At 46.5% G+C, this 19,148-nt stretch overlaps 1 protein-coding gene across 3 annotated transcripts in view; it reads left to right on the forward strand.

Annotated features, from left to right (window-relative positions):
• DISC1 (DISC1 scaffold protein) overlaps positions 1 to 19,148 on the forward strand; it is a 394,443-nt gene that overhangs the window by 45,895 nt on the left and 329,400 nt on the right. For all 3 annotated transcript variants that reach the window (XM_007989799.3, XM_073011848.1, XM_073011849.1), the window contains exon 2: positions 14,748 to 15,727. In XM_007989799.3, coding sequence (XP_007987990.3) covers positions 14,748 to 15,727 — 980 coding nt within the window. The remainder of the gene's footprint in view (positions 1 to 14,747; positions 15,728 to 19,148) is intronic.

Below are 19,148 nucleotides of genomic sequence, written 5' to 3' on the forward strand. Positions count from 1 at the left end.
ATCGGAATAAAGGAATGACTTCAGGTGCTCAGAACAACTCGGGGAAAGAAACTAAAATTTATGGAGCATTTAACGTCACCTGGCACAAATTCAAAATGTGTTTTTTAAAGAACACACATTTCATGATTTTATCCCCATTTTACAGATGAGCAAACTGAGACCTGGACAGGCTAAGTAACTTGTTAAGGATCGCCCAGATAAGAACTGACTAAATTAAAATCCAACACTTTGTGCCAGGTGCGGTGGCTTATGCCTGTAATCCCAGCACTTTGGGAGGCCGAGGCAGGCAGATCACCTAAGATCAGGAGTTCAACACCAGCCTGACCAACATGGCGAAACCCTATCTCTACTAATAATACAAAAATTAGCCAGACGTGGTGGCATGTGACTGTAATCCCAGCTACTTGCGAGGCTGAGACAGGAGGATCGCTTGAACCTGGGGGGTGGAGGTTGAGCCGAGAGCGTGCCATTGCACTCCAGCCTGGGCGACAAGAGCAAGACTCTGTCTCAAAGAAAAAAAAAAACAAACCAAAAAAACGACACTTTGATTTGCTGTAAGACCCTCTCCGTGAATATTAAACTGGTAAACCTCATACATAATGATGAGATTAGTCATCTACAGAAGTAACTCAGGGCATGTCTGTAAACATCCTATTCTCCAAAGTGACTGCAGTGTAATCTCAGGAAGGCAAGACTGGAATGAGATCGTAAATAAAAAAATTGACATCTAATACATAGTATTGGTCGTGTCTGAAGAAAGACTGCTATCAGAGGGGGATGGCCAGTATGGAATTGTACACAGGAGGTCAAAGAGGACGAGTGTGTTATTTATACCCACCAGAACCCAGGGAAGCATGGTGAGGAGCAACAGGAAGTCTTCTGTCTGGTGGGCAGGTGGGCAGCTCCGTGTAGTGGAGACATTTGCTTCAACTATTATGGTTGACGTTAGCGGCCATAAGATCATCTATAGACTGAGAGTGTGGACAAGTGCCTCAGGGCACAGGCTCTCTAGGGGAGCATGAGTTCATGTTCTCCAATCTTTCCAACTACCATGCATGGAAGATACTAAAATGGACTTTCCCCAGATGAGAAAACAGGCATGGTGAAGTTATACTTGGGCAAGTCAAAGAGGGGTAGAGATAGGCTTAAGCCTAGTCTAACTTCAGAACTCTCTTGACTACGTTGCTCTGTTTCTCTGTCTCTCTTTTTTTTTTTCTTGAGATGGAGTCTCACTCTGTCGCCCAGGCTGGAGTACAGTGGCGTGATCTCGGCTCACTGCAACCTCTGCCTCCCAGGTTCACGTCATTCTCCTGCCTCAGCCTCCCAAATAGCTGGGACTACAGGCACCCGCCACCATGCCTGGCTAATTTTTTGTGTTTTTAGTAGAGACGGGGTTTCACCGTGTTAGCCAGGATGATCTCGATCTCCTGACCTCGTGATCCGCCCGCCTCGGCCTCCAAAGTGCTGGCAGTACAGGTGTGAGCCACCACGCCCGGCCACGTTGCTCTGTCTCTTAATAGTCTTGTCATTCCTGGGGTGCTGCCATTTGTTTTCTTTTCTAACGCATAGCTGATTGTGAGGATGGGTTCACACAGGTGACTTGAATTCTAGGAGCCAGGCAATGTCACAGCTTCCTGGCCAGTTTGTGCCTGTTGGGAGGTTCCCCATCTTTGATGCCTTTGACTCTCAGTCCCTGAGGGACACTCACTTCCCTAGCAAGCACTGCCTTGGACTGCATGAGTGATTTTCTATTGCTTGGTTTCCGACTGGGCGGGCGCCTAGCTCCATGCTGGTCTGTGCCTGGCTGAGATATCTAAGAGCAGCTCATTGCCATATTCTGAATCCCAGCCCTCAGGGGAGCAGCCAGCACCTCCGCTTCCTGCCTCCTTTGGCAGATGGCCCTGATCTGAGAGTTTAAGTGGTATCTATCAGAGAGGAGTGATTGGTAGAGACAGTAGCACCTCATTTTAATAATTTAAAAATCATAAAATATGCCACTTTGGATACTAAAGCTTTTAAGAGGCATTTAATAAAAATGTTTAGTTGCTTTCCACAATGACAAAACATTGTCATAACTAAAGCACACTTCAGATATTTAAGCATTAAAGCATCCCCGGAGACTTACTCTTAACAGTAAAATATATTGCTTTGTTCAAGATGCTTCTGTAGTGGAGAGGCATTACAGAGGCACGAAGAGACAAGAATTCTTTGTCATTACTGTGCACTGTTTGAATGTAAATGAGTGCTTGAAAACAGTTTGCTCTCTTAAACATCCTAAGTTTTCCCACTGTCATCTTCCGTAAGGTATTAATTGGTTTAAACAGCCTCTTTATTTGTAGGCAGCACAAAGGTTAACTTCAGTCCAGCCCCTGTCTAGTTATCATCAACTCCAAATGCTAATGCTGTTTGAATTCATCAGACAGAATTGAGCTTTCTGTATGTAGTCATGGCCTCTTAAAACTTGCAAGGCCGGGTGCAGTGGTTCATGCCTGTAATTCCAGTACTTTGGGAGGCCGAGGCAGGTAGATTACCTAAGGTCAGGAGTTTGAGACCAGCCTGGCCAACATGGGGAAACCCCGCCTCTACTAAAAATACAAAAATTAGCCAGGCCTGGTGGTGCATGCCTGTAATCCCAGCTACTTGGGAGGCTGGGTCAGGAGAATTGCTTGACCCCGGTGGGTGGAGGCTGCAGTGAGCCGAGATCGTGCCACTGCACTCCAGCCTGGGCAACAGAGTGAGACTCTGTCAAAAAAAAAAAAAAAAAAAAAAAAACTTGGAAACTATATATAGTGTCTCTGTATGAAATAAGGCTAGAGAAATTTTATAAAAGAAGGGTCCTCAAGGATAGATAAAAGACAACTGTATTCTATTATAAATGTTTTCTTATATCTCAGACCCAGGTAAGTTACAGGTCACGCTCAGCACCTGCCCCCGTGCCTATAGCAGCAGGTCGTTATAACATCAGCTTATTGAGAGTGTGGATCACTATAACATAGGAGTCGTGTTATGCTAGTTTTTTTCCCCTCACACCAGTGCACTACATTCCAATACTAACATGTGGAAAAAAATTACTGAATATCCCCTTGTTTTTTAGTAAGACCATAGAGCAGGACATTTGCAATTTTATAATGGTTTTATTTTTAAGGTCAGGCATTTAAAGTGGCACAAAGCTTTGATGTGGACTTACATTCTGAGTATTATAAACATTTAGCACAAAGTAAGAACTTACTTAAAAGATACTCCAGCTTCCAGGGTGCTGTTTCTGTGTGAAACACTGAAAATTTGGGATCATTTTAAAATAAACACATGTCAAAGTTGGCATGCAAAATGGGGCATTTAGAAAGCCATGAAAATAAGCCCATGCACAAAATATGGCATTAAAAAGGTAACTGTGAACTTTACAGATGGACAAGCATGAAAGAAGCTATCTTTTGCTAGGGTGGGTAGGAGAGTTTGCAGCTCTTTGCTGCAAAAAATAAGAGCAGAAACTTAAAGTTGTGTAGTTGTTTTGAAATAACAGCTACGCAGAGGGCTCCTTCTGGTTCATCCATATTTTATTAGAGCAGCAGTTAAAAAATTCATTAGAGACACCCATCTGTAGCTAGCAGCACTCTTAAGGAGGGCTCAGATGGCAATCAGATTTTGGAGTAGTACTTTACACTAAAAGAAAAAGACAATTGTTTAGGAGAATTAATAGCACAGTGGAGAGAGGCTGCTTCATGCATTTCAAAGCATACCCTTCCACTTGGTTTATGAATCTTTTGCTACTGATTTCCTCAACCACCTGCTTTGGTTGGGAAAGAGAGATCCAGACATAACAAGGAAAGAAAAATTGGATCAGAGAGTTGAGACTGTATTGGTCAATGGAGAACATAGATCGCGTGTCTTTGTGATCCCGTGCTGGGCTCTTGTGTGTGTGTGTGTGTGTGTGTGTGTAGATCATGTTGTTCCCCCAGAGAACTTCAGCAGTACAAAAAAAAGCTTGTGGTCAGAGCTGAGGCTGCCCTGGTTTACCTTGGCCTTGAACTCCACCTCCCTGGTGGTCAGGTCCAGGTGCCTTTGCCTCATCTTTATTTATGAATTGAAAATAACTCTAGTTATTGAATGGCAATGGAGGGGAAGAGACCTCTCCTCTACCCTCCTAGGTTCCCTAGCTGGGTCTATGAAATTTCTATTTTTCTTTTGAGAAAGAGTTTCACTCTTGTTGCCCAGGCTGGAATGCAATGGCACGATCTTGACTCACTACAACCTCCGCCTCCTGGGTTCAAGCGGTTCTCCTGCCCATCCCTCGATGTTGTAATTTCATCAGTCTTGGTTGTGATCTGGACCTCAGAATTTTTAAAAGATGCCGCCATGATTTTTTTTTTTTTGAGACAGAGTGTTGCTCTGTTGTCCAGGCTGGAGTGCAATGGCATGACTGTGGCTCACTGCCGCCTTGCCTTCCCGGGATCAAGCTATCCTCCTGGGCACATCTGGGATGCATGTAATGTGCCTGTATTCTGTGACTGACTAACCCCTCTGCGACCAATCCCTCCTGGAATCCCAGTGTGGTTTCCTTGGGTGATTTCTGGTCACTTTTTTTTGCAAGCCCTCTTCTTTCAGGATTTGCCTTCCTAGGCGACCTCATTTAACCCTCCTGGCTTTCCCACTTGCATGGCATGTGTTTCCAGCTCTCTTCCCTGTGGCCCAGGTCCTGCCTTGGCCCTGTCCTCTGGGTCCCCACCTGTAAGCCACCCTGTGCCTCTTCTCATCCCGTCGTCTGCCTCATCCTCCACAGCTGCCACACTGTCTGTACGCAAGTCCCAGTGGTTCTAAACTTCTTCAAGCTGGCTGCACTCACCGCCGCCTTTCACACTGTGCTTGCTGTTCCCTCCACCGGCAATGACCTCACCCTCCTTTTTGGCTTGGGAAGCCTTAGCCTTCCAGTTCGATTTTCTGGCCTCCTGCAGTGGAGTTGCTCACAGCCTGGTCTGCATCTGCTTGTTGACATGTCTGTCTTCCCCAGGGAGCCATGAGCTCCATTGAGGACAGGGACCATGACTTTGAAAAATTAATAATTAATTTTTAGAGGTGGGGTCTTGCTAAGTTGCCCAGGCTGGAGTGCAGTGGCTATTCATAGGAGCAATCATAGCTCATTGCAGCCTTGAACTCCTGGGCTCAAGTGATCCTCCCGGCTCAGTCTCCTGAGTAGCTGGGACTACAGGGGCATATATGCACCCAACTTGAAAAAGTATTATCAAATATTTCACAGGTATGAAAATTGTATTTATATATAATTATGTGTTTAATATATATAATTACACATAGGTTTTATATGTGCTGTTTGAAAATAATACAATCAGTACCTGTGTAACCACCACTTAAGAAATGGAACGTTACCCTTGAATTACTTCATAATTGCATGAATTTTTTCCTACGTATTGTTTGAGAATAATACAGTAGGCACCTGTGTAAATACCAGCAGGCTTAAAAATGGAACATTGCCCTCGAGGTCCCTTGCACATCACGTCCTGTTCCCTGTTAAGACTGGTTTATCATTCTTTTGCTTTTGTTTATACTTTTAGCACGTATCTATCTCCTGTGCTGAAAGACTGTTCCAAGCAGAACAGTAATTCCAGTTTCAGTTGTTCTGGGCTGAGACTGTAGACAATTAAATAAAAAGCCAGTTCAGTGTGGGATTCATCCCTTCTGACTGTGAGGCTGTTGTAAGGAAGTCGTGCCTGTGGGAATGCCACCTGGACGTCAAACCTCTAGCCTTTGGGTGATCAAGAGGCTGACAGGAAAAACAGCGACAGAGCTTTGCCTCTGGTGGAACTCCTGGTAGCCTGCAGACCTGTTGGCATCTGTACCTGCAGTCCACTCAGCTTTCCAGATGACTGAAATGCCCCAACAGGGTAGAGTGGCTTGCCTCTCCAAGAAAGAGCAGCTGGTGAATAATCTTGCCTAGGAAAACAATCCACCTTGCAAAGAGATGGATGGTATCTGTTGGTGAATGTGATGGCAGCAAGCCCAGTGCAAGATTCTGTGGCAATTCCTTGATTGACCTGCTCAGTTGGCGGATTTTGAAAGGGAGTGGGAAGGACTGCTTCACTTGCATAGAACTCTCCCTCTCTCTCGCTCCATCTTCATATCTATATCTACCTTTCTCTTTGTGTATATGTGTTTATAAATAGTTCATACGTATAGTTGTGTATAGACATATACACATTTGGATTTATATTTGTATACATTTTGTATTAGTTAGTTTTCATGCTGCTGATGAAGATATGCCCAAGACTGGGAAGAAAAAGAGGCTTAATTGGACTTACAGTTCCACATGGCTGGGGAGGCCTCAAAAGCATGGCAGGAGGCAAGAGGCACTTCTTTATTTTCTTTTATTGTATTTTATTTTTTTTGAGACAGAGTCTTGTTCTGTTGCCCAGGCTGGAATGCAGTGGCGTGATCTTGGCTCACTGCAACCTCTGCCTCCTGGGTTCAAGCGATTCTTCTGCCTCAGCCTCCCAAGTAGCTGGGACTACAGGCGTCTGCCACCACGCCCAGCTAGTTTTTATATTTTTGGTAGAGACGGAGTTTGACCATATTGGCCAGGCTGGTCTTGAACTCCTGACCTTGTGATCTGCCCGCCTCGGCCTCCCAAAGTGCTGGGATTACAGGCATAAGCCACGGCACCCAGCCTGGCAAAAGGCACTTCTAACCCAAAAGTCCACAATCCAAAGTCTCACCTGAGACAAGGCAAGTCCCTTCTACCCATGAACCTGTAAAATCAAAAGCAGGTTAGTTACTTCCTAGATACAATGGGAGTACAAGTATTGGGTAAATACAGCTGTTCCAAATAGGAGAAATTGGCCAAAACAGAGGGGTTATAGGGCCCATGCAAGTCTGAAATCCAGTGGGTGGTCAAAATTTAAAGCTCCAAAATGACCTCCAGATCTCACATCCAGGTCACACTGATGCAAGAGGTGGGTTCCCATGGTCTTGGGCAGCTCCACCCCTGTGGGCTTTGCAGGGTACAGCCTCCCTCCCAGCTGCTTTCATGGGCTGGCACTGAGTGTCTGCAGCTTTTCCAGGTGGATAGTGCAAGCTGTCGGTGGATCTACCATCCTGGGGTCTGGAGGATGATGGCCCTCTTCTCCCAGCTCCACTAAGTGGTGCCCCAGTAGGGACTCTGTGTGGGGGCTCCAACCCCATATTTCCCTTCCTCTGCCCTAGCAGAGATTCCTCATGAGTGCCCCGCACCTGCAGCAAACTTCTGCCTGGGCATCCAGCCATTTCCATACATGTTCTGAAATCTAGGTGGTGGTTCCCAAACTCCAGTTCTTGACTTCTGTGCACTTGCAGGCTCAACACCAAGTGGAAGCTGCCAAGGCTTGGGGCTTGCACCCGCTGAAGCCATGGCCCGAGCTCTATGTTGGCCCCTTTCAGCCACAGCTGGAGCAGTTGGGACACAGGGTACTAAGTCCCCATGCCCATAGCACAGGGACCCTGGGCCCAGCCCACAAAACCTTTTTTTCCTCCTGGGCCTCCAGGCCTGTGATGGGAGGAGCTGTTGTGAAGACATTTGACATGCCAAGGAGATGTCTTCCCCATTGTCCTGGGGCTTAACATTTGGCTCGTTGTTACTCATGCAAATTTCTGCAGCTGGCTTGAATTTCTCCTCAGAAAATGGGTTTTTCTTTTCTGTCACATTGTCATGCTGCAAATTTTCTGAACTTTTATGCTCTGCTTCCCTTATATATCTGAATGCCTTTAACAGCACCCAGGTCACCTCTTGAATGCTTTGCTGCTTAGACATTTCTTCCACCAGATACCCTAAATCATCCCTGTCAAGTTCAAAGTTCCACAGATCGCTAGGGCAGGGGCAAAATTCTGCCAGTCTCTTCGCTAAAACATAACAAGAGTCACTTTTGCTCCAGTTCCCAACAAGTTCCTCATCTCCATCTGAGACCACCTCAGCCTGGACCTTATTGTTCCTGTCACTATCAGGCTTTTGGTCAAAGCCATTTAACAAGTCTCCAGGGAGTTCCAAACTTTCCCACATTTTCCTGTCTTCTTCTGAGCCCTCCAAACTGTTCCAGCCTCTGCCTATTACCCAGTTCCAAAGTTGCTTCCACATTTTTGGGTATCTTTTCAGGAACACGCCAGTCTACTGGTACCAATTTACTGTGTTAGTCCATTTTTATGCTGCTGATCATGACATACCTGAGACTGGGAAGAAAAAGAGGTTTGATTGGACTTACAGTTTCACATGCCTGGGGAGGCCTCAGAATCATGGAGGGAGGTGAAAGGCACTTCTTACATGGTGGTGGCAAGAGAAAATGAGGAAGAAGCAAAAGCAGACACCCCTGATAAACCCATCAGATCTCATGAGACTTACTCACTACCATGAGAACAGTATGGGGGAAACTGCCCCTGTCATTCCAGTGATCTCCCACTGGATCCCCTCCCATAACACATGGGAAATATGGGAGTACAATTCAAGGTGAGATTTGGGTGGGGACACAGCCAAATCATATAACATTTGTATTATTTTCATATCACACATGTGGGCCCCCCCAGCAATGTTCCTTCATGTACATGGATGGTGTTGAAAATGCACTTTCTGTTGGACTTCCAATTTTAGGCCAAGCTTAGGCCCAGGTTGTTGAATTAACAATGAATAAATCTAGAGAGACAGAAAGTAGAATGGTGGTTACCAGGGACTGGGGCAGGGGGAAGTGGGGAGTTAATATTTAATGGGTACTGTGTTTCAGTTTGGGAAGATGAAAAAGTTCTTCAGGTGCATGATGGTGACGATTGTACAACAATGTGAATGTGCTTAATGCCACTGAATGATACATTGAAACATGGCAAAAATGGTAATTTTATGTTAGGTATCATGTTACCACAATTAAAGAAAAGTAAAAAAAAAAATCATAAGGAAAATGCAATGGAAGCCTCAAGAAATGGTAGGGGAGGTCAATTCCAAACCCACATACATTCTAAAATGTCAGAAATGGTCAGTTAGCAAAGTAGGGATTAATTAGATTTTACACTTACATGTTTTTGTTGACATTTCTGGGAATAAAGAGAGAAGAGTGTGATAATTCCTCTTCCATGTCAGTTCTAGAACCTTCTTTGTTCCTCACTCTGGTGCTCGCATGAGTATGTACAAAAGTGTGTGTGTGTGTGTGTGTGTGTGTTTGCAAACATGGACAGTGGGTGGTGGATTTGCTACTCTATTTCTAGTATTTCTGTGCCACCTTATTAATAGGAGAGCTGTGGGATCAGGTCTCTGGATGTAAACCTGTCCTTCCTTAGTTCTTCTGAGTTCAAACTGAGTAACTCACAAAATGCATCTGCATCAGGACTGACTTGTGGCATTCATTTTCTCAAAGGGCAAAAAACCTTTTGTTTCTGGTAGAAATGAAAGATGTGTTTGTGACGGCCCTCACTTCTTTTTCACCAGATGCAGCACTATTCTTCCCTTTAATCCCATGAGGTGGTTTTATGGGGTGGCACATAATTTGGAGCTCATGGAAGGCCTAAGAACCGTTAACCAACTGAGCTAACCAGGTTCCTCCATTAGTTTAATTTCAAATCGAATTCTCCTTCCTCCATGATTAAAAGAGTACATTCAATTCCTGTAACAGTTTTTGTGTGCCTGACTGACGTCCCTTGCTAGATCATAAGCAGTTTGAAGGCAGGGATGGTGTCTTGTTCATGTCTGTACCCCATGTATCATCTAGTGTTCAATAAGGAATTGTTTTATGGAAATGGTTACATGATTAAATTGGAAATACAGTACAGGTTGATTTATTCCACCCCCCGCTTGCCTTGCTTACTGGATGCTTATTACAGTGAGCTGAAGGCACTTCAGAAGCCTTAAGTGCTCTCTGAATTATCAAAGGAAGATGGACTTCGGCTCAGTAGAGTGTTTGTGCTTAGTGCCTATTACTGGATTCTGATTCTTTGGAAACAAATTAATCCGGAGGGATATATTGTTTCTTTATGGTTCTGAATATTTGGTTAGCCTGAATGTATTAAGATCTTTTACCCCAACCGTGACAGATGGGATTAAAATTCCTTCCCTGAAAAGAATATATTCCTTTATGCTTCCACTATAAATTTATATACAAGTCATGTTTTGTAAAGTCGTGTTCTTCTCTTGCTATTTGGTGCATTCCCTGTAGCAGCCTCGAGGTCCCAGCATTTTCCCTTCAGGAGACTTTGGAATCATTGGGGTACGGGGCAGCCAAGTGACCTTCCCAAGCCCATGAGTCATTTTGTTTTGTTTTGTTTTGTTTTTTGAGACAAGGGTCTTGCTTTGTCACCCAGGCTGGAGCGCAGTGGTACGGTCTCGGCTCACTGCAACCTCTGTCTCCCAGGTTCCAGTGATTCTCCTGCCTCAGCCTCCTGAGTAGCTGGAATTACAGGCATGCACCGCCACACCAGGCTAATTTTTGTATTTTTAGTAGAGATGGGGCGTTGCCATGTTGCCCACGCTGGTCTCGAACTCCTGACCTCAAGTGATCCACTCACCTCAGCCTCCCAAAGTGCTGGGATTACAGGCATGAGCCACTGCTCCAGGACAAAAACTAAGTATTATGTTTTCTTAAACTGCATGTTTAAGATTTCATATTTAAAAATGAATATTGTCTGACCAATGTGTATTTTAATTTATTCTCTGATATACTGTAAACTAGGATTGTTTTAGGAATTATAAGGACCTCAGGAAACTTCTGTGTAGTATAAACTGGAAACAATTCATATCCACCACAGAAAATCACTAACAGTGCCGGGTGTTAACAATACGTAGTGGGGAATGAGTGATGGAGGGAATGAGTGATATGGACAATTGGTGAAGCCCTGTTAACTGGGCAATCAGGAGAAGGGAACTGATGGGGAAGGGATTGGAAGCTGAAGGCTGGGAAGGATTTGGATAGATGAAGGGAGAGCATAGAGGGAGGGCTGGCAGGATTCTTGCCGATCCAGCTGGTTAATATTGGCTTGCCCCAATTTTCTTTCTAAGCTAGGTCAACATAAATTTCCAGGCATCCTATTTAGACTGTATATAGAGACCCATTGACATCTGGGTCTGTTCTAAGCTGCTGTCTTTCATTTCCCTCCAATCAGAGCTTGTTGGGTTGGATAAGGTGGAGATAGGGGTCATAGATTACCAGGGCAAGCAGGTCTGTGCTTCAGAGAGGAAGTAAGGCATGAGCACTTCCCTTTAGAATTCATCTGTTGCAAGACAAGAGGCCTTGAGGAGCAGAGAAAGCTGCGCCAGGCTCCCTTTCCCTGCTCAGTCGTTCGTTCCTGGGCTAGATGGGTGGAACGAGGCATCTCTGGGTTTCGCAGGTCACAGAGGGTACAGCTTGTTTCCTAACTGGCTCTTAAAACCTGCCTGCACTCTGTGCTTTTTCTTCACCTTGCCATACGTTGCTTCCTGCCCTCTTGAACCTCCTGCCAGAGCTGATTGCACTTAGGTGCTAGGAAGGAGTATTTATCTCCAAGGTCTGAATGCATCCTAATCCTTATTGAACTGCAAGCTATGATGGCAAGACTTGGATATGTAAGTGAGAATTGATTTTGGTCACAGGGGATGTCATAAATTTCCTCAAAAAATAAAAGTAAAAAAAGAAGACAAAAGAGTGAGAAAAAATGGCCTTTCGTTATGAGAAACTGGGAGTTTTTCCTACAGATTTCATTCCTGCCTTATATGGATTTCCTGGAATTCTTCTAGCAGATTCCAGCAGTGCCCTCCAGATCTGACCTCTGTCCCCTCAGGGTTAGGATTCATAGTATGTGACAGTCTTTGCTATTCGGGTCACCTTCTGGGAAGGCCAATGGCCAGGGGATGGTTTGCATGAGCCCTCAGCAGGGTGCAGAAGCCAGGTGATCCCTGTATCTCATTCCCACGTTTGGTAAACACCTCTCTTATGTTTGCCCTCCTGTGCTTGTTGCTCCTGGTCCCCAGCTCATCACAGCTTCCCAGGGCCCCAGTAGAAACAAGGGTTTACATTGGGTAACCTCACTGTGCTGCAGCTGGAACCTGGCTTTCAGGACTTCAGGACCTTTGGTTGAGTGGTTTTAGAAAAAGGTTACTCAGGGGCTGGGCGTGGTGGCGGTGGCTCACAACTGTAATCCCAGCACTTTGGGAGGCCTAGGCAGGTGGACTACCTGAGATCAGGAGTTCAAGACCAGCCTGGCCAATATGGTGAAACCCCCTCTCTACTAAAAATACAAAAATTAGCTGGGCGTGTTGGTGGGCACCCGCAATTCCAGCTACTTGGGAGGCTGAGGCAGGAGAATCACTTGAACCTGGGAGCAGTGAGCCGAGATCATGCCACTGCACTCCAGCCTGGGCAACAAGAGTGAGACTGTCTCAAAAAGAAAAAAGAGAAAAAGAAAAGGCTACTCAGACTGAAGTGCCCTCAGGCCTTTGAAAAGAAATGAAATTTCAAACAAATAATTTTCTACTTAGCCTTTTTCTTTTAACTTCAGAAGGGTTATCTGGATGACTGGTACTTACATAAAATATAGTTAAGTCTTTTTAAACTACAGACAATATAGGTTTCACTGGACTCATTTTTCAAGATGCGAAATTGTTGAATTGTTTTCCTTTGGTAATTGAAGCCAGAATTCAATGTTTTCTCTAACGTACTTTCAGATTCTTTGCCCTCTGGAGAACGTTTTGCTCGCTTTGCAGGGGTTATGAGCGAGTGTCCCTGAGGGTCTCTCTCTGCCCCCTCCCAACGCCCGGCCGCCCTGTTCCGACTGCTCCCCCTGCCGGTCGGGTCCGGACACTGCAGGGAGCCTCATGTCCTCGGATGATGAAGGATTCCTTCTGTACCTCTCATCATGTCCTTTTCTACTGGCTTCAACTCGCATGTCCTCTGTCTTGAAGAAAGAAAGAAAAAAATGAAATGTTTCTTTTGCCTTCCTGTCATTTTACTCTGTCGCCCTAACTGATATACTTGGAGGCAAAGGGAATTGAAAGGGCGTGTACTTTGGAACCAGACAAGCCTCAGTTCAAGTCCGGGCTTTGGGAAACCATGATCCGGGAGTTCTGGGGCAAAGTAAGGCTTTCTGAGCTTTAGCTGTATTATTTGTAAAATGGGAATAGTACCGATCTCCTAGAGTTATAGTGTTAAATGCCTCCCTTCCTTTCTTTACTCTGACTTCCTCCACCACCACCTCATGGTCCCTGATTCCTTTCCTCCCTTCCCTGCAAGCTTGCGAATTCTGTGTGCCCCGGGCAGCATTGGCCCTTCTGGGGCTCCCCGCAGTTGGCAAGAGCAAGTCACTGTGTGAGCAAGTCTTGGGCTCTGTTATCTTCTGATGCTGAAGTCAGGAAATAGAGGGCTGGAGGTCATTGTGCTCATTTTCCCAGAGATTATCAGTGCCAACCCCACCCCTTTTAGGAGCTGACATGTGCCATGATCGTAGCTCAGTGGGATCTTTAATGCCTACTGATCTCGGCTTAACAGGACAAAGAGTCCAAGACCGTGTCTGTTCTGGGAAGCAAAGCAGGATGTGTGGGCCTGGAGTGAAGCTTTGTTCCACTTCTCGCCATAGGCCACGGTATGAGTACAGCTGTGTCTAGTGCTGCCTGGTTTTACTTTCATGCCTGATTTGCAATGTGGCAGGGTCCTGAGATGAGGGAGCTCTGTGTGGGCCAGTAGAGTCAAGAGACTTTGGCCTGGTCACTTGGCTACTTGCAGGGGGTTCTGGAAAGTCAAGTTCTCTGAATCTCAGTTGCCTTTAATATAAAAGGAAAGCTATAGTTTCTGGCCTGATTGATTCACATGGTTTTGGGCGGGAGTAAATGAAATTAATGTAAATTAAAAACACATTATGAGTAGCAAAATGCTATGCAATCTAAAAATGACATTTTAATAACTCTTATCATATGTACCAGACATTGTTCTAAGCTGTCTACAAATAGTAACTCATTTAGTTGAAAGCTCACAACCACCTTATGAGAGAGCTGTTAATAGCACCACTTTACTGATGGGGAAACTGAGGCACAGAGCGGTTAAGTAACTTTGTGGAAGGTCACACAACCAGCAAGTGGTATAGTCAGGGTTTGAACCAGGCAATGAGGAGTCAGCATTTGTTATTGTTCCTATTCCTATAGCCTAGCTGGGAGGGGAATGCAGCACTGGTTTGGAGAACACATCAAGCAGGCCTCCTGTCATTCACTGAGTGAGATGAGATGATGACCATACATTGTGGCACAGCCAGCTATCCATGGTCTGCAGTAACAGATCAGTCTTGCAGGGATGTGGATAGCCCCGCTAGTGAACATTCATATGTTATTCAATGAATAGCTGGAGTAAGTGGTTGGATCTCATTTAGAGACGTGCTCTGGCATCCCACTTTCACATCATTTGCTTTCCAGGCCTACTCCAGGATGAGAGTACTGATGTGCCATAAAAGACCAACAGGCAAGATATTGGAGGGTTCAGGAGCTGCCAAGGTTGTGTTCATGCTGACCTGTGGGCATAGCGTACAACAGTGCCAGTTGCTCTGCTAAACCAAGGAGCTGAGATGCTGTGCTGATTTCTACATGTTCCAGGCAAACACTTCCTGAGGATTGTCAGGATTTTCATAATGGATTGGCCCCAGGACCACTGAGCCAGCATCTATCTTTGACAGGTGTACTGAGAGATGACCTTTAAACCTAGGGATGTGCTCCAGATGCAGTTCCAGCTGGGCCAGTAAGAACTGCACGTTTATAGTGCTGTTTTCTCTTTCCTTCCCAGGCAGCCGGGATTGCTTACCACCTGCAGCGTGCTTTCGGAGGCGGCGGCTGGCACGGAGGCCGGGCTACATGAGAAGCTCGACAGGGCCTGGGATCGGGTTCCTTTCCCCAGCAGTGGGCACACTGTTCCGGGTCCCAGGAGGGGTGCCTGGCGAGGAGTCCCACCACTCGGAGTCCAGGACCAGAGAGTGTGGCCTTGACCTGGGAGGCCTCTTGGTTGGGAGCCCTGTTTCCAAGAGCGCAACAGCCCCTTCTGTGACCTCTGTGAGAGGAAACTCGGCACACTTTGGGATTCAGCTCAGAGGTGGCACCAGATTGCCTGACAGGCTTAGCAGGCTGTGTGGCCCTGGCAATGCTGGGTGGCAGCAAGAGTTTGCAGCCATGGACAGTTCTGAGACCTTGGACGCCAGCTGGGAGGCAGCCTGCAGTGATGGAGCAAAGCGTGTCCAGGCAGCAGGCTCTGTGCCATCAGCAGAGTTGAGTAGCAATAGCTGCAGCCCTGGCTGTGGCCCTGAGGACCCCCCAACCCCTCCTGGCTCTCACAGTGCCTTTGCCTCAAGCTTTAGCTTTATTCGGCTCTCGCTTGGCTCTGCCAGGGAACGTGGAGAAGCAGAAGGCTGCCCACCATCCAGAGAGGCCGAGTCCCCTTGCCAGAGCCCCCAGGAGATGGGAGCCAAAGCTGCCAGCTTGGACGGGCCTCATAAGGACCCTCGATGTCTCTCTCGGCCCTTCAGTCTCTTGGCTACACAGGTCTCAGAAGACTTGGCCCAGGCCGCCGGGAACAGCTCCAGGCCAGAGTGTGAGATGCATTCTTTACCGGACATGGACCCTGGTTCCTCCAGTTCTCTGGATCCCTCATTGGCTGGCTGTGGTGGTGATGGGAGCAGCGGATCGGGGGATGCCCACTCTTGGGACACCCTGCTCAGAAAATGGGAGCCAGTGCTGCGGGACTGCCTGCTGAGAAACCGGAGGCAGGTGGAGGTCAGTGTCTCCTCCACCTCTGCAGCCTAAGATTGTCGTGAGCTCAGATTAGCGCTGGGCAGATGGCAGAAAATGAGGGGTTCTGGGCTCAACTGCTATCCTCCTAAAAGCTACAGCAGCTCCTTTTGGAGCTGGCTGAACAAGGATGTTGCTACACTTCTGTCTCTTTGAATTGGACACAGATCTGCCCTCCCCTTTGTCTTCTCTGTCACATAGGTGCTCAGATTTGCTCTCCATTGGGTGCCCCGGCCTAGGTGAGACGTGGTTAACTCAGCTCAGCTCTGCTTTGAGACAGGAAACTAGGGGCAGGGGAGATTGAGCTGGGTGATGTTTGGAAGGGGTTGAGAGATACAAAAATGGGGATGCCCTGTATCAGGGCGATCTTGCTCTTCATCCACTTCACTCATTCCCTTCCATCCTGCTGCAGTGACTGCTGCCTTCCATAGGGTCAGGAGACTTCGCTTCTGGTCATTGAACCTCTCCGGCTCTCAGTTTCCGTATTTAGAGATAACACCAACTCATAGGATTGTTCTAAGGCTCAAATGAGAATGTAGCTGCTTTGGAAATAAGGACAAACTGGAGACATCTAAGGCCTAGCCTTATGATGTTGCTGTCCATCCAGTTATCTGAGAGGTGGGTATAGCCAGAAGTAGGCAGGGTTCCTCTACCCACAGAAATTCCCAGAGAAACCCAGGTAGAGATGCTCTGTGGCTGATCTATTGCCAGACTGTGTTTTAATCCTGGTGTGTGTACATATGTGTGTTTGTGTGTGTGTGTGTGTGTGCATAGAGGTGTGCATGTGTGTACTTGTGTGTATGTGTTTGCGTGTGCATGTTTGTGCTGTGTGTGCATGTGTGTGTGTTTGTGCATGTGTGTGTGAGTGTATGTATTTGTGGGTGTGTGCACTCGTGTTTGTGTGTGCATATAGGTGTGCATGTGTGTGCGTGTGTGTATGTGTGTGTGCATGTTTGTGCTGTGTGTGCGTGTGTGTGCATGTTTGTGCTGTGTGTGCGTGTGTATGTGTGTGTATGCATGCGTGTGTGAGTGTATGTATTTGTGGGTGTGTGTGCACTCAGGTGTTTGTGCGTGTGTGTGGGGATGTGTTCATGTGAGTAGGGACGTGGAGCACCCACTCATCAGGCATTTGGGAGGAGAATCTGCAGAAGCTCATGCTCATTCCCCGAAAGAGTATCTACCTTCCGTTCTTTATCTATAGTCTGATGTTCCTAGCCCTGCCCCTGTTTGCCCTTTTTCAGCCCTCAGGGACCTCAGCCCAGCCCTCTGATTTATTATGCAGAGAGGGATTGAGGCCAGAGCAGAGATACAGGCTTGTATTCTGGGTGATGTGTGGTGTCTTCCGGTTAGTCATTGTCTAAACCAAGGCCCTTGTCTTTCCCCCAAACCCGTTCTGAAGGGCCTCCAATACTGGTTGATTCGAATGCATAGAATCTATCCAGTTTCTTAGGCCAGAAACCACAACCATCTTCCACACCTCCCTCTCCCTCGTTCCACATCTGGCTGGCCTCCAAGCCCTCTCAGTCCTACTGCTAATCTGTCTCTCACCACTGTGGCCGCTGCCCTGGCTCAGATCCTTGTTATCTTTCACCTGGGTTTTGCAAGAGGGTCTACCTTCCTGCGGTGTTTCTCTTCTCCAGTTAATTCAACTAAATGTGATCGTATGTGCAAAGTAAAGTGCTTCAGACAGGACCTGGCACCTAGCAAGTGCCCAGAAATTGCCCATTGTCATCATTAGAGAAATAGCTCCTATTTAGAGAGTTTGAGTCAAAAGCTAATGAAGCTCTCCCTTCTGCCCATAGCTCAAATTAAATTCCTATCTTCTCTCAAATGGTAGAATCTGGATGCACTTTTTCTGCAGTGTAAGTATTGTTGTCTATGGCAGTCCCACACCTGGGCAGGGAAAAACATGGCACTATCTTCAGTTACACTCGTGTACTGCATAATGACATTTTGGTCAATGACGGATCACATATATGATGTGACAGTGGTCCTATGAGATTATCATACAGTGTTTTTGTTGTACCCTTTCTACGTTCAGATATGTTTAGATACACCAGTACCTTACCATTGTGTTACACTTGCCTGCAGTGTTCAGTACAGTCACAGGCTGCACAGGTTTGTAGCCCAGGAGCAATAGACTCTTCCCTCTAGCCTAGGTGTGAAATGGGCTACACCATCCAGATTTGTGTAAGCACAATCTACGATGTTCACCCAATGATGAAGGCACCTAATAATGCTTTTCTCAGAATGCGTCCCTGTCATTAAGGAACGCAAGCCCGTACTTGAGTATCTGTTGTGTGGGAGAGGAATTAACTGAGTAGTGGGAATGACGAAAATAACTCAGCCCAGGGCACAGGACTTACAGGAAGGCAGAGTTTGCCTCAATAGGAGGAAGAACCTCTTGACAGTGGGAACTGTCTGTGATGGGGCGGGCTGCTCAGGGACTTGTTTTCCCGTGGTGCTTACGCAGAGGCCCCAGACTGCTCACTGGGGTTGCGGCTGAGGCCCTCGGGACGGGGCGGAAGATCGGGTGAATGATCTCCAAAGAGATCCTTTGAAAGAGTAGGATTTCTAGTGTTTGGGGGCCTTTTTGATATTATATTCTAATTCCTTAACTTCCTCTCCCTTCTACTTAAGTAAAAATGGGAATCTCAGGAATTTAAGTTTCAGCTTCTTCTAAAAGATGCTTGATCCTCAGTATTCATGGATTCTATATGTGTGAATTCATCTACTTGCTAAAATTTGTTGTTAACTCCAAAATCAATACTCACGGCACCTTTATGGTCATTTTTCATTTTGAATTTATTTTTTTTAAGAGATGGGGGTCTCTGTCATCCAGGCTGGGGTGCAGTGGTGTCATCATAATAACTCTCTGTAACCTTGAACTCCTGGGCTCAGGTGATTCTCTTGCCTCAGCCTCCCTAGTGGCTGGGACTACAGGCGCGTGCCACCAGGCCTGGCTATTTTTTTTTTTTTTTTTGGGTAGAGATGAGGGTCTCACCATGTTGCCCAGACTGGTCTTGAACTCCTGGCCTCAAACGATCCTCCTGCCTCAGCCTCCAAGGTACTGGGATCACAGTCATGAGCCACCATGCCTGCTGGTAATTTTGAACCTGCACAGAGTGGCAAAAAATTTGGGTCACCTGATGTACACGCTTTCTACTCAGGTCAGACAAGGTCAGACCAGATGACATTCTACCTTCTCTCTCATACTACAAACTAGTACCCTTTTTGTGGTCTATTTAATACCATCTTTTTTAACGTTTTTGTGCTCTTTATTGGTGAGTTCACCATTGCAAATGCCCCCCCAAGCATAGTGCTAATGCCATCTAGTGCTCCTAAGCACGAGAAGGCTGTGATGGGCCTGATGGAGAAGATATGGGTGCTCCAGAAACTTCATTCA

This window comes from Chlorocebus sabaeus, chromosome 25 (genome assembly GCF_047675955.1).
Source record: "Chlorocebus sabaeus isolate Y175 chromosome 25, mChlSab1.0.hap1, whole genome shotgun sequence".
Classification (NCBI taxonomy): domain Eukaryota; kingdom Metazoa; phylum Chordata; class Mammalia; order Primates; family Cercopithecidae; genus Chlorocebus; species Chlorocebus sabaeus.